This window comes from Solenopsis invicta, chromosome 2 (genome assembly GCF_016802725.1).
Source record: "Solenopsis invicta isolate M01_SB chromosome 2, UNIL_Sinv_3.0, whole genome shotgun sequence".
In the NCBI taxonomy this organism is placed as follows: domain Eukaryota; kingdom Metazoa; phylum Arthropoda; class Insecta; order Hymenoptera; family Formicidae; genus Solenopsis; species Solenopsis invicta.
In genome coordinates, this window is record NC_052665.1 from 12,470,889 (window position 1) to 12,486,243 (window position 15,355).

Consider the following 15,355-nt stretch of genomic DNA (forward strand, 5'->3'; position numbering starts at 1 on the left):
TTTTAGCTGGTATTATATTGTCGAGACATTCTTGGCACACAGTTCTATTTTATATCATTTATTCAAATAAAAAAGAAAACCAGATTTCAGTTTGTTTCGGTCTTTATTACTTTCTATAACTGGAACTAGAACTAGAAACCGCGAAACGGCGATCAAAATTAACCGAGGAAACTAAACTAGCTATTTCTAGCTCTAGTCTCAAGTGGGAAGAGTGAATCGGTCGAAAGCCACCGTTATTTCTCGCTCTTCCGTTCCCCTTAGAAAGAGACAAAGGATGAGTTAAGCTAAGGTTAAAGTTACGCGACGTTGGTGAAACCGGCCCTCAGACTCGGAAGACACGTCGGGTACATAAAGTACCCACGTGCGATCACGCGCGGGCGTGCAGACACGCGGGCTTAACTGCGTACGACATGTCCGTCGGAGGGGTTATAGGGTGAGCGAAGGAGAGACACACGATGCAATTTGATCTCGCGTGCGAGAGAACGGCCGGCGCGGCGACGATGCAACGGCTGCCTGACGTCACCACCGAATTCTCCGTCGCGGATCGGACATGCGGACAGACAATCTGGCGTCTAGACGTACCAAAATAAATAATGCGCGGGGCCTCGGCTCGCCAAGTCAAATTGTTGTTTCGCACACTCGTAATACCCATCGTTTGTCGTCCTTGTCGGTAGCGCGTGCGCGCGCGCGCGCGCGCGCGTGCGTCCCTCCGCCTCCTTTTGGGCTCCATGGGGGATGTTACGGAGAAGCGCTACGCGTCCGAACGAGCGCTACGCGTCCCTTCGTGATGCTCGATGCATCACGCGATGCGTCGATCAGGCTGCGACGGATCCATCCTTCTGCCCGCAACGTCGAAAATTATTCGTGACCTGGCAATCCTGTCATTGATTAATTCGCGAATGAACACGAAAGAGATTTCAGTTACTGTTGAGTCTGCAAATGCCGCTTATAGTTCGATCCATTAGCGTCGATGGGTACCTTTGCTAAAAAAAGTAAGAAGGAAAAAAAAAAGAAGAGATCGAAGACGATGCACCGGTAAGTTTTTCGCAATCACGATGGGACTCGATCATAACAACCGGCATAATATGTCCGGACAGTGTTTCTCGGAAATGTTTTCATAGCCCGGGGGAGAGGAGAGGATAACATGCGAGGAACGTCGGCCGTTCGATGGCGACGCAGACAACATCGGGGCAGAAAAACCCGCGCGTAAACATCGGGCTCCTGGTCTCACCGGAGAACGTCGTCTCACCTGGCCGCGTCGTGCAGCAGCTCAGAGTTGAGTCGCGGCGCATCCGAGATACGCCTTCCCTAATGACAGAGTCTTCTTTCCCCTGGGCCCTCTCTTTCTGCTTCTCCCCCTTGGGACACGCGGGACGTTCGAGTGAGAATTTAAGACGCTCTGCCCACGCGTGCCAAATTATTCCGCCTTATGTCCGTTTCCTCTGATCGGAATTGTAAAAAAAAAAAAGAAATTCCACACACCGACGCGGCGCGGCGCGAGGACTCGCGAGACGGCTGCTGCGGCAATGGTAACGGGAGGGGAAGGAGGAAGATCAGAAACAGAGCAAAAAAGAAATGGAAATCGCGCAATTTGCATGGTCTCTGCAGCCAACACTCGGCCCTCGACGTCTTTGCCTGTGCGAGAGAACGGAGGCAGACGGCAATCAAGATAAGGTCTCTCTTCTCGGGATCCGTCAGGGGATACTATGTTCTCGGTCCGCCTTCCCGATTCTTCGATCGCTTCGTGGAATCGGGATTTGAATTTCGGAGTGGATTGCGCAATCCGCGCGCCCGCGCCAGCACCCACGCGTGGGCGCGCAACGCAATTGTCTTCGGACCAGACGGTCATTTTAAAACCAATACCTGCCTATCGGAAACACGCAAATCGCCGCGCCGGCCAAGAAATCTCCCCTGTGTCCCCCCTCCCCCCCCGCTCTTTATCCCTAGCTCACCTTTGCCTCTCCATTTTTCGATCTTTCACGAGCTTGTTCCGCAGTGCGGACATACCACTTACGACCAGAATGCGAGGTGCAATTTTATAAACGCAATTCTAAGCTAAATAAAAATTTCCATCCTCGCTTTTCAAACAGAAAAATCCAACGGTCGCTATATTCTAATACTTTTCAAATTTTTAAGAATTAAAAATAAAACTCTTTTATTATATGAGAACAGAGATATAGATAGATAGATAAATCGCTATTTATCGAGTCTATTCTAGGATAGCGTTGCTAAAACTGAATACATTAAGTATAACACAATTAGTTATAAAAAATAAAAAATGGAATGCAATAAAGATATAATGTAAAAAGAGAAAATGAATATAAATGAACAAAAAATGAAGATGGATAGGTGTGTGTTGAAATATATTGAATGAAGACCCTTCTTGGCAAAAAGCTCAACTAAATAAATATTTTATTCTATTCTACAAGCAAATAAATAAAAATCATCAAATAAATGTACCAATTATACATAAGTATTTTATATGAAAAAGAGAGAGAGAGAGAGAGAGAGAGACGTGCATATAAAATATAAACTCCTATATTTAACAATATGATGAAAAATTGTATAATTAAAGATGGATCGGTATATTTCTCTAACAAAAAAAGTTTTAAATTGATGAGATAAAAATTAATTTGGTGAATCGAAGAGTAACTCCGATACAATAAAAAAAATGAAAAAAATAACGTTTGTTCACACTAATTAAATACAATAATTTTGTTCGGTAAATTTAAACTAAATTATTCGTTATAACAAAATATTTTTTCTAGTGTAGATTTCCTGTTTTTATATAAAATATATAACAATAAAATTAAGAGACGAATATTGGAAGTGATGTAGGAGAATTACAAAGTGGAACACGATCGGTGTAGTCGCCGAAGGGTGTCGCGTGCTGTGACAGACGATGACGAATGAATCGGCATTCCAACGAAATGAGAGTAAAGAAGAAACACGAGACTACGAGGAAGGAAGCGTACACGCAGTTACGTATGCGTTCCGTCTGGTTAAATCGCATAATGACGAGATGCCTAATCATAAATTATGTCGTATGCGCGACAACCGATTTCATCGTCGCGCATCACGATTATGTAACTCCAGCCTATAATGTGTTTTGACCAATGCCATGAGGTCTTTTGCGTAATAAATTGCACAATGTCCTATCACCAATTGATAGAAACTAGAAAATAAAAAAGTTTTATCAATTTATAACACAAACGGAATAAAAAGTTAAGTAAAAAGTATAAAATACGCCCATACGTACGCATATGTACGCATGAAGGCTACGTATTGACAACGTAAAAGTCACCTGTTTGTAATTCGAGTCCTTATTTTGGATTTCACGAGTTCGAATAACAGGACAAAGTTGTGTACGCATTTCTTTTCTAATGAATGGTTAAATTCGACGCTCTTGTTTTCGTGCCAAGGGTGGCGATAAGAAGTGGTAAGATGTCAATGTGGACGACGCGAACGAGTCGCTCCGACGGGCGGTTTGAAACGGGCAAAAACAGCGAGAAGTATAGGGCAATGAAGGAGAAGGATGATGGAATTCTGCGGAATATTTAATTTTTCTGTGTGTCTCGTGTGTCTAATATCAGACAGTTCAGCAGGTACTATTTCCGCACGTGAGGCGGTGAATCCGCATATCCGCGCGTCGGATTCGTCTCGGGGGATCGCGACATTATTCGACGTTGATACGATGGTTTCTCAAACCAACGGCGCTGATTTCAACAATTAACGTCGCAAAACGCGATTGTAGCACGCCACGGATGTACGAGTTACGCTTTTCAAATTTGGCTATTTATGTTGCCTTTGGCACGATGCCAGAAATCTAAAGCTGGCTCGCCCTAGCTACGCTACTACGTAGAAAATAGAATAACTTTAGATAGAATTATCAAGGCCGTGCAGTACGGTAGACATAAACAAAGAAAGATCTATTACTTTCTTAGTCTGGATTTATGGTGATCAAGTGGAGTAGTATGCCGTGTCGAACGCAATAAATAAATTTAGAATTTTAATATCGTTCATTGGAAATTAAAGAAAACTTTTAAGTTTTTTTTAGAAAATCTTATTGTTGCAATTTTTTTAACGATTACGTGAGATAACAAAATGAAGACTGTAAAGGCTAATTTCTTTCCTCTCAAAAACCTTTGTCCTCTTCCTCGAGCAGCAGTAGACCATACCGTTTGTAAATACGAAGTTTAAAACATTCGGCAGACTAAACACATTATTACGTCATGTGACAGTGTCGAAAAGGGAGTCCAAGCGGAATATAATCCACTAATGAAAGCAGGCCTTACGTCGGCGAGAATTATTTCTGTTTATATCGTAAAAATTATCGCTGATCTAATCACAACATTTACTTGACAATTTATAAAGCTCCACTATTTATAATATACAAAACGTAAAACGAACACTATTCAAGAGAGAATAGCAAGACTGTAACTCTGTTCGGCTCTATTTAATCCAAAATGTATTTTATTTTCTTACTAATATTTTATTAGTAAGAATTAAAGAATTTTTTCCTTTAGCTTTTGATGACTTTGCTAATGTAAAATTTTCTATTTTCTTTGAAAATTTTCTTTTATTTTTTACAACTTTTTTTATCGCATTGACCTAAATGATATGATTGTACAGGTCAATAAAATTCGAATAGAACGGCAAGGTTAAATAACATTTTTACAAAACAATATTTACTTTTTGTAATTTACTATAATCTCGCTCGAGAAATAGATTTAAGTAACTCGATTTTATCAAACGGAAGGGAGAACGCTTACTGCGAGGGCGAACTCGATCCGTCACACATCACTTCAAACAAAAATTCGAACATGATTCTCGGCAAAATAGTGTTCTCTCGTCGCGTCGTCTCGACGAGATAAGCTCATCTTCCCGATTTTTTGTTCCTCGCCAGCAGCCAGACAGTTTAGCCTTGAGAGCCTCCGATTACTCGGACTTCCTGCTTCGTGATTTATAGGGCAATCTATAGCTTTGTGTAGATTTAACAATAGACATGCAGGATATCGTAGATCTCTTGCGAAAAATATAATTTAGTGTTAAACCCTTTGACTAATTTAGAATTAGTTGGTCTCGATTTTATATCATCAGCGTATACGTGCTCTTTTAAATCTATTTTTTTTTCTTGCATGTTACAAAATATTTTCCATATCAGTGAATATGTTTAAATGTACACGACTTTCCAAAGTCTGATATATATATTCATGACCTCGTTACAAAACCATCAACGTATTGCAATTTACTGTGGTAACTTGTTCCTTCACATTTCGAATTTCAAAGTATTGTGTTTTGTGTGATTAGAAAATAATTATATTATAAAACTTTTATTTTCCTAATTAATTTAAAGCTTAGACTTGTTTCACACATATAATATAGCTGAAATTGTTTGAGACTTGTAACAATTGAATCATTAACAAAATCATGGATTACTAAATTTCGCATTTATTATTATCGCTACTACTTAGATTTCATTTGAAAAACGTGTAAGATAAGAAAAAAAAGCCGCAAAAATGCAATTATATCAATTTAATAATTCTTATCATCAAAGGTTTGATTGTATCATATCAAAACTGTTAAATAGAAGAAATATAAGATTATTTGAACTTTGTCACGTTGTGTATGTCGTGAAATAATCTTTATAATTAAAAATAAATTTATTTAAAAATGACATCAAACAAATATACATTGAGATATTATCATGACATTTATAATTACGTTGTAAGAATTTTAAAATAACTTTGTATCATTGTTTTAATATTGCCAATCTTTTTTATTTAAATATATATTAAAAGACAACTATTTACATAAATATATATTGTAATAAGAAGAACAATTAACATTCATCTGTTTGATACTTATTTTAATAAACTCAATTTTCTTTTTGTAATTTAAAATGTGTCTCTTATTAAATATAATTATATAAAAAGATTATAATATTTAAAATACTGCAATAAAATAGCACTTAAATTAAAATTTTCCATACTGTGCACATATATGTAAAAACTTTGGTGTAGACACAAATAATAATTGCAATAGTTCATTATCGTTAAACATCTCTAAATGGTCTCTCGCAGTGGCTCTTTTGCAATATCGCAATACATAATTTTCTGCCGGTCATAATAGCGTTTTTTGTCATCCGGAAAAACAAAAATGTTTCTCGCAATTATGTCACGGTTATTATACGTATAATTACGTAATGTCCATTTCAAAACGCTCTTTTCCTTTATTATGTTCACAGATCGCGCAATGGCCTCGTCTTCCGGTTTAGTTCTCCAGTTTCCACGTCTCGTTCAGTTTATCAGCAATACCGATTAGCTGCACGCTCGTGCGTCTGAATCGTGGCGGCGGGAATTTTTATACACCTGTTTAAATTGCATCTCACGTGTCGGACTTCGCTGCGATCCGTTAAGACACGTCTCGCGTGATGGTTGCACATGTATGCGTGCGAGATTGACGCAAAACAAAACGCATTTCAATATTTTTCATTCCTTTTTTGAAAACAGTCGAACAAATCGCTCTGTCATTTGTTTCTCATTAACGATAAGATAAATAAGAAGAAAGTTCAAGGTAAAGAAAAGTAAATTGAAGAAAACCTCCTCTCCACTAATAAATCATGTGACGTGTGTCACAGGAAATATATTCAAAAATTATTTCCGTGCTTGAAGTGTTTTGTTTGTTTATAACAATTTAAAAGATAAGTTGCGACCGTATCTTTATATGACGTAAGCAGAATTATGGTATTAACGAGATTATCACATTTTAGCAAGTAGCTGAAAATTTTGGAGGAAATTATATAATAATGATGCAAGAAATTGAATAACATAAATGGTAATGCATAATTTCCTAACGCGTATTTTGAGCGTGTAAAAATATATACTACTAATTATCTAAAAATACACATATTTTATCATACAATACAATGTACAATACAGAAAGCAATTTATATTTAATTGCTGATACATATTTATAACTGAAATTTATATTTACAGTTGTACGTAAAAAAAGTCTTGCATATTTTTAAAAGAAAGTAGCTTGTACCTTCAATCGCTAATAAAAATACTCGTTGATGTTAAGGAACAAATATTTTTATGTTTGTTTTAACAGTATTTGAGAAAAACTATATAAAGGTTAATATATAAAGCTTTTTAAAGAAATATATCTAATCTAAACTGCGATAAGTTTAACATTTTTTAGAGATATACGTCATATTGTCATATGTGTAACTTATTACGAAAAATTTATCTTATATAAATCAGAGAAAATTGATTACGTACAGTACTGTTCATACGTAATGATAAAATTAAATTAAAAAGAAAACTTGGATAAAAAACTTTAAAAGTTTAAACAGTTTACTGTGAGATAACTATTCATAAGAATTCAAGTGAAAGGAAGTGTGAAAAACGTTTGAGACGTGCTGTATCTTAGCAATCTAAATCATAGTTCTACAATTGTAAACGTGAATACGTTATCTTTTTTCATTCAAAATCTCACAGTAAGAACGGAGTACCCCCACTCGTGTATTCATCGTACCTTGGTGTGCCTTGCACAACAGCTATAACTCGTCACCGATTTTCAGTAGTTCCTCAGGCGTCTTATCACATTGCACGTAGTTAAAAAATACCTAGTGTTTAGTTTCTACGGTGTACAATGTACAGTGTTTATCAAATTATATTTCTTCCTTAAGCTTTTATTAATTTATCTTAAGTATTTATCGCGAAACGTCAATGCGCAGATAATTCGATCAATTGATACCTGACATTGTGATAAAATTATCAAAAGTTTGACCAGTTTTATCAATTTAAATAGAACACCAATTTAATGGAGACTTAAAAAAAATATCGAACAATTTATCGATTATTTAATAAAAGTTGCAGTAATGTGCAAATTACCTACATTTAAATTACGATTAGAATTTTATAATACGTCTTGTTATCAATGTTATCTTTACTGGTGCGATTTCAATGAGATTACACGGTGTACGAGAATTAGTATTCCTTCGCACATTGAGAAAGATATACTTCCGATTTGATTCAGTGCAACGAAAAAAGTGTCGAAGAAAAATATATGCATATACACATATTTTAATAAAGTAAAGTGAAAAACAGTGTGACATGTCTGGAAGAGTGAACGAGGCATTTGAAGTATTAATTTTTCTTTTACTATTAATAACCTTTATTAAATAATATAGATTGTATAATCAATATAAAATTTACTTAACATTCAAAAATATATTTTATATCGTATTATCCAAATTTGAAATACATTTAACATATACATTTTATACATGTATATTGTATTTATATTTATATTTATACATGTAAATGCAATATATTTTTTCTACATATTACCTTTATTAAATATTATAAAATATAAAATATTTTATATTTGTTATACAGTTTCTCCTAATTTTTATGTACATTTATTCAAGAAAAAAAATATTAGAAGAAAAGTTTATTACTTTTGATCAATAGGAAAATCAATTAGATATGTTAGAAAATGGTCGCCGAAAAAGTGAACCTTTCCCACATCAGGTGAGCATATAATTTTTATTTTACCATCATTGCAAAGGAATGCTTCCATTCTTTCTCGATCTATCATATAATTACAAGCGCATTAATGTGCCTTGTGCGCGCAAATAATTAAAGATAATAGCCACATGTGGATAAAAAGATGAATATATAATTTGTTGTTATTAATGAGTAATACTACTACAATGTAAAATGATATATATTTGAGGATTGTTAAATTTAGTACAGTATATATTTAAGTATCTATATATTTACTTGACATAAAAATTAAAAAATAGAAATATATATAACGCAGAGCAATAAAATCTCGCAATGCAAACAGAGCCATAATTTTATTGCCATTTAAAAATTTGTATAGTTATAAACTAAAATAATATTAACATGCTGCATTGTTATCACAGAATGGTAATTCTGATCGTGAAACAAAAAAGCCTTGGGTGACCAACAGTAATGCGATCAACGCTTACCTTTCAAAGCACCAAAGAGTTTTTAAGACTTTTGGCTTAATAATTTTAAATCTTCTCGTCATAACTTATTTAGTGTTCGCGGGTATTTATTGGAAAAATAACCGTAAGTTAATTTCAGAAAAATTTAATTTTGAGTGACTGATCAATTGATAAAATATTATGTTAAAACACAAGTGTAACATAACGATAATTTTTTCATTTTAGAAAAAGATTGTGACCTTGAATGGTGCAATGGCTTTGGATTACTAATTGTCCTTTTAGGACTTATTTATCTCGGTTTATTTTATTTTTTAATTGTAAAACGATATTTTGCAAAGTACATCATACAATGCTGTCAACCAGCAGCGAATTCTTTGGAACGCTTGCGCAGTACCAAGTAAGAAATTAACATTATTTTATCCAATATATAAAATATAAATTATTTATAAACGGTTTATACCAATAAATTTTCAGATATGGGACGCGTATCGCAATGATAACTATTTATGTAATTATACTAATAGCTATCATTACTTTCCTTATCGTTGATACCGAAGAATCAAGAAGGAGGCTAATTAGTATAACCGGTATTATTGTTATAATAGCATTAGGTTGGATCTTCTCTAAATATCCGGGAAAGGTAAGTAAAATATATTCTGAAGTTAAGTTTTATGATTATGTGTCACGTAAATCTTCAGGATTGAGTAGTAACTAGTTAACAAGTTAAAAATTAAGCAATAAAGTTAAAAAGTTAATAACTTTTAATTTCAACTAGTTATTTTTAAAACATATAACCTTTAACTTATTAACTCTTTTCTTAAGTTAAAAAATTATCTATCCAAAAAAGAACATACACAATTATAAAAGAAAAACATATATTCCTTTATAAAAAATAATATTTCTTTGTTATATCATAATGTACAAAAAAAATATTAAAGTTATTTAATAATTCATATAATAATTGTTTTGCATAATCCAACTTTAAAAAAAAACTTTCTAATTTAATATAAATAATGCTCTTCAAAATTAACTTTCCATTTAATTTAAGTTTATTAAATCTTTATTTAACTTTTAACTGAGTTACTTTCTTATAACTTTTAACGTAACTAATTATAAGTTAATTCTATAAGTCATTAACTTTAACTTAATTTAATTAAAAAATATTAAATCACCCAATCCTGTGATCATATCTTACCAAATCTTACCAAAATCACTGATCGTATCTAACTCTTCTTACGTTAATAAAAAATTCTTTTCACCAATACTTGAAGCAAACCTAAGAGAGAATAATTGAGTCACGGACTTTATACTTTATTGTAATAATTATTCCCATCTGTTCGCATCGGTTTGAACGCGTTCCAATTACTATGACACATACACGAGCAGTGCCGAGGAAAATTGCTGAAGGCATGTGGGTAGACGCGTCGCCAATTCCGCTGGAATTAACCCACTTCATTAAATTGTCTAATGTACTTAATGCACGCGGATCTCTTGTTTATAAATTTTTTATGCGGTAAATACATGGCGTAATTCAAGATATTCTATTTTTCAGAAAAGAGAAGAAAAAATTCGAATATTAATTTCATATTTAAAATGATTTAAAACATTTAAATAAAACATAAAATGATTTACACACGTTTTTCTTATCTATTGCAACTTCTAATAATAATCTTGTTTAATATATACAGATTCAATGGAGATCTGTCATTTGGGGTTTGATTTTACAATTTATACTTGGAATTATTACACTTCGATGGCCCGTTGGGCGTAGTATTTTTCAATGTATATCTGGCAAAGTGGCCACGTTTTTGGATTACGCGAAAGCTGGATCTACTTTTGTGTTCTCAGACGACATAGTTAGCAAAGGAGTCTTTGCTTTTACCGTTAGTTGATTTGCCTTATAATACATTTACAAATATAAAATAATTAGTTCTCTATTACAACATTTTTTAATTTATTAATTTTTATAATTATTTTCTTTTAAATTATATATTTCTGCATTATTGCAAATTACTATTAGTATAATATAAATTGCTCTATTAGGTACTGCCAGTGATTTATTTCTTCAGTTTCATGGTGCAAATCATGTGCTATCTCGGTGCATTGCAATGGATTATCATAAAATTAGGATGGATTTTACAAAGCATAATGGGCACAACGTTGTGTGAATCACTCTGCGCCGTTGCTAATCCTTTCATTGGAATGGTAATATTGCTCAAATAACTAAAATTATAATTTACGTATTCTCACGCAAAACATTTCTAATCCTAATTCCTGATTTCCATCTATAAATTTATTTTGATTTTTAGTCCGAATCGCCTCTTCTGATTAGACCATACATCGGTCAATTAACCTCTTCAGAATTGCACGCTATATTGAGCTCAGGATTTTCTACGGTTTCAGGTCTGCCACACGCATTTCATGAATACAAGTCATTGGCGGCATTAAATTCAAATTTTTACTTATATTTGCCCATTCTTTGCAGGTACGGTATTGGCTGCTTATATATCATTTGGTGCTGAACCGGCTCATTTAATAACCGCCTCCATAATGTCGGCACCGACTTCTTTAGCCTATTCCAAGCTTTTTTATCCGGAAACCGAAGAAAGTGTCACAAAATCCGAAAATATCAAGCTTGAAAAATCGTAAGTGCATTATAAATCGGAAATTTTTGTTTAATAAATCATTGATGTTAATAATGGCTTAATAATTAAACACAAAAACTTGAATTGTGCTTAGATCGGATACTAGTATTTTGGATGCTGCAACGAATGGTGCATTAGCTGCACTGCCAATTGTTTTAGGTATAATCGCAAATATCGTTGCTTTTGTAGCTTTCATTGCATTTGTAAACGGAATTCTCTCCTGGTTCGGTGGTCTCGTTGGTTACGATGAACTAAGTCTTGAGGTAAACAAAATTTTTGTTATGCCGATTTTAAGATAAACATATCAATTCCTGAACAGCATAGTTAATACATAGTTAATTTAAAATGTAAAATAAGCATATCTTTAAAAACTTAATAACAAAATAATATGGAGTTTTTTTGCTTAAGATTTGTGTAATATTTCTAAGAAAAATGATTAAGGATTTATTCAGATTACTTAAAGTTAGAAAAAAAAATTTTTTTTAAATGCAAATATTTTACATGCAAAATGTTCTGACTATTAAAATCTAGATACTTTAATTTATTTACAATGTACATGTACTTTTTCAAATCTGAATTAAAAGAAGCTTAATATCAATAAAAATATATTTCTTCAAAAATGGATACGTTACCAACTTTTAAAAATACATTTCAAAAACAAATTTTAAAATTATAATTTTGCAGATTATATTGGCAAAAATCTTTATGCCACTCAGTTGGGTGATGGGCGTTGACTGGAAATATTGCGAAGATGTGGGAACATTGATAGGATTAAAGACAGTGGTGAATGAATTAGTCGCTTACCAAAGAATGGGCGAAATGAAGGCTGACGGCCGACTATTCGGCAAAGCGGAAGCGATAGCCACATTCGCGATTTGCGGCTTCGCGAATCCAAGTTCGATTGGCATTCAGATCGGCGTCTTTTCGTCTTTGGCGCCAGAAAAGAAAGAACAAGTAACAAACGTCATCGTGCGCTCCTTTGTAACAGGCAGCGCCACTTGTTTTCTCACAGCTAGCCTCGCCGGTAAGGTTGAAATCCCGATTTACGACATAGCTGTTACGTTTCCTCGAGTTATTACATCAAATATTGCACAATCGAATTTATTTTATTTTGTTTCAGGTCTGTTAATTGACGAAGCTTCATTATCACCTCCCCTAAATGTTACAACGACACTACCAAACGTCACTTCGATAACATTTGCTTCGTTAGATGTAATTTAAAATTCTATTAAAATTAAGAAATTGCATGACAGTGATATTATATCTCCTGTTGAGATTCATATTTTTATCTCATTTTTTTAAACTTATTGCTTTAAAAAGAAATACGCAAAAACTTGGTCTTGCTAAGTAATCACAAGCAAATAGTAATATTTGAAATAATAACACTAAAAAAAGAAGCAAATAAACTTTATTACATTTTTTTTATATATATAATAAGTATTTTTATACAACATCAAAATGTAACTAATAAATAACATATATCAGATTGCCGGTTTTTTGGTCGGAAACATTTATTTAAACCTAATAAAATTAATTTCCCGCGTAATAACACTTGAAATGACAAGGTCACATTACATAAGTACTTACTATACGCATGTGCCATTATTTGTACGTTATCAGTATGCATAATTGTACATCATAATATCGATCATAAAGAAACCTCCCCCCCCCCTCCAAAAAACGTGCCTATATTTATTTTTTAAAAATTGAAAATATTAAAGTATTTTATATCTTGTTAGTATTACAATGCAATAATATCACAATATCTCGAAAATGTGGAATGTCGCGTGCCATGCTTCGAGAAGCTAAAAATGTTAGATGAAGTATCGTTTTTATTTTCTACGATTGCTTATGGTAAAGTGTGCAATTGATAAGTTTCATAAATGCTGTCAGTGCGGTTGAACACGTCGGCAGTCACTTCCAACATTTTCGGCAAGACATCTATGTTCCGTTGAACATTTTCACCGCAAACCTGAAAGTCAAGTGCAAGTGAGATCAACCATTCAAAAAATCATTTGTTTCATAACCTTCAAATAATCCTATTATCCAGCCTTTACCTTTTTGAATAATGCCTCCCTAGTGGGCATAGCGTACATTGCAACTACTGCTGCTTTTCTGACCACCCACTGATGATGCTTGGCTAGGGTCTTGTTATATGCGTCTTGGCAACAATAAGTTGTCTTATCAACATCTGTGAGATCGCCGAGTTGTTGTAAAAATTCTTTGATAAAATCTAGAAGGTCATACAATATATGTAAGTGAGCTGTAAATTTTTAAATATTATCAAAAAATAACAACGTAATACCTAAACCTCTATGTAGTCGTAATAAAGTACGTGCGCCATTGACAAAATCGGATTTCTCTAAAAGCTTGTTTTCTCGCTCATATTCGATCATAGATTTGACAGTCGTATAATTCTGAGTATTTTTGTTTTTCAAGTCATTCAAGATGTCTATCTTTTGTTTCAGATCAGAAGAGACGAAGCTGAAGACACTGCCCATTAGCTGAAAAAATCTGTATGTGCACGTAGGATGTTACGAAACACAGATCTTATACAGACGTAATCTGACATCTGATAATTTATCATAAAAGATAACGCAATTAATTGGTTGAGTTAAAGGAGACAAATAGAAAATAATATACAGTAGCAAAATTAATTAGCCTCTGCTAATAATTTCATAGAACTAGAGTTTTTATAAATGACATTGCTATACTTGTTACATAATATTTAAGTAAAATTTATTGAATTTTAGATAAAGTCCTTATATAATTTATATATTAAAATAACACAACGTAATAATGCGTATTATATCTTTAATATAATAATGTAACAAAAGTTACTAATATAACTGTCATTTATTTTTAATTATTCATTTAACTTTGATATGTCGCAAAAATGTCTCAAGATTGTTCATATAAATCAAAGACCCAATTTGTTCGAAATCCGTTAATAATAAGAATTAGGTTATGTTATGTTAGGTAATGAAATCAAAGTCAACTGTTAAACAACTTACTTGTACAGTTCATTGTAGGCCTCTAAATATGCTTTCAGATCGATATCGTCATTTTCCACGAGAGCTTGATCAAAATGATCATGTACCACGCGCAAATCGAAAAAACTTAATTCCGGTCCTTCCGCCATTGTCGAGCTGCTGCATTCAACACACTGATTCAACAGAACACTACAATCGAATCTGCTTCTGCGCTACGTTACGAGTCGCAGCACGTTATCTTCTTTGAATCCATAAAACTTAAAATCAGACCGCAGACGTGATTGCTTATCGTGATCACTGCAATAGGTAGTACATGACGCGTTCAACAATGTCACGGCGTCATTTCAAGAACAATTAATGACAATTTATTCTTGCATTTACCATTTGAGCTGGTATGTTTGAAACCATGTAAAGAACGATCAACGAGAGACTGTTACAGTCTTTCGTTGGTGAAAGAACGAACAAAGAAATATCATCCAGCGCTCTCTACTCAAGATCATACTATATCTTCACATGATAACATTTTGAAGTGCGTGAAAATATACATATAATATGTATATAATAATATGTTTAATATATGAATAATATGTTCTAATCATCAAATTTTATTAATAATTTAAAATAAAAATAAATTAAAAAAATAGATATTTAAAGAATGAAGAAAAGAAGAAAATTGTGCTGATAAAAGAAAACAAATAACGATATGTGTAAACCAGGTTGGGGTAGTAATTAGT

The 15,355-nt window shown here is 33.3% G+C and overlaps 2 protein-coding genes across 4 annotated transcripts; one reads left to right on the plus strand and one right to left on the minus strand.

The window, feature by feature from the left end:
• Positions 1-7,310: 7,310 nt before the first annotated feature.
• On the plus strand, positions 7,311-13,114 carry LOC105196765 (solute carrier family 28 member 3). 3 transcript variants are annotated; one of them, XM_039446146.1, is made up of 12 exons: positions 7,311-8,150; positions 8,406-8,540; positions 8,939-9,107; positions 9,209-9,380; positions 9,458-9,623; positions 10,672-10,866; positions 11,027-11,188; positions 11,293-11,386; positions 11,469-11,628; positions 11,723-11,891; positions 12,313-12,652; positions 12,749-13,114. In XM_039446146.1, exons 2-12 carry the CDS (start codon positions 8,496-8,498, stop codon positions 12,847-12,849), a joined length of 1,773 nt encoding a protein of 590 aa, XP_039302080.1. In that variant the 5' UTR covers positions 7,311-8,150; positions 8,406-8,495; the 3' UTR covers positions 12,850-13,114. The 3 variants fall into 3 exon arrangements, with proteins under 3 accessions (XP_039302080.1, XP_039302081.1, XP_011161160.1); XM_039446147.1 differs by having other exon boundaries at positions 8,438-8,540; XM_011162858.3 differs by having other exon boundaries at positions 8,481-8,540.
• Positions 13,115-13,331: 217 nt separating this feature from the next.
• LOC105196764 (ceramide-1-phosphate transfer protein) lies at positions 13,332-15,058 on the minus strand. The gene is made up of 4 exons (XM_011162857.3): positions 14,643-15,058; positions 13,934-14,142; positions 13,686-13,861; positions 13,332-13,600 (listed from the first exon to the last, which is right to left on the minus strand). Exons 1-4 carry the CDS (start codon positions 14,768-14,770, stop codon positions 13,478-13,480), a joined length of 636 nt encoding a protein of 211 aa, XP_011161159.1. The 5' UTR covers positions 14,771-15,058; the 3' UTR covers positions 13,332-13,477.
• Positions 15,059-15,355: the final 297 nt, after the last annotated feature.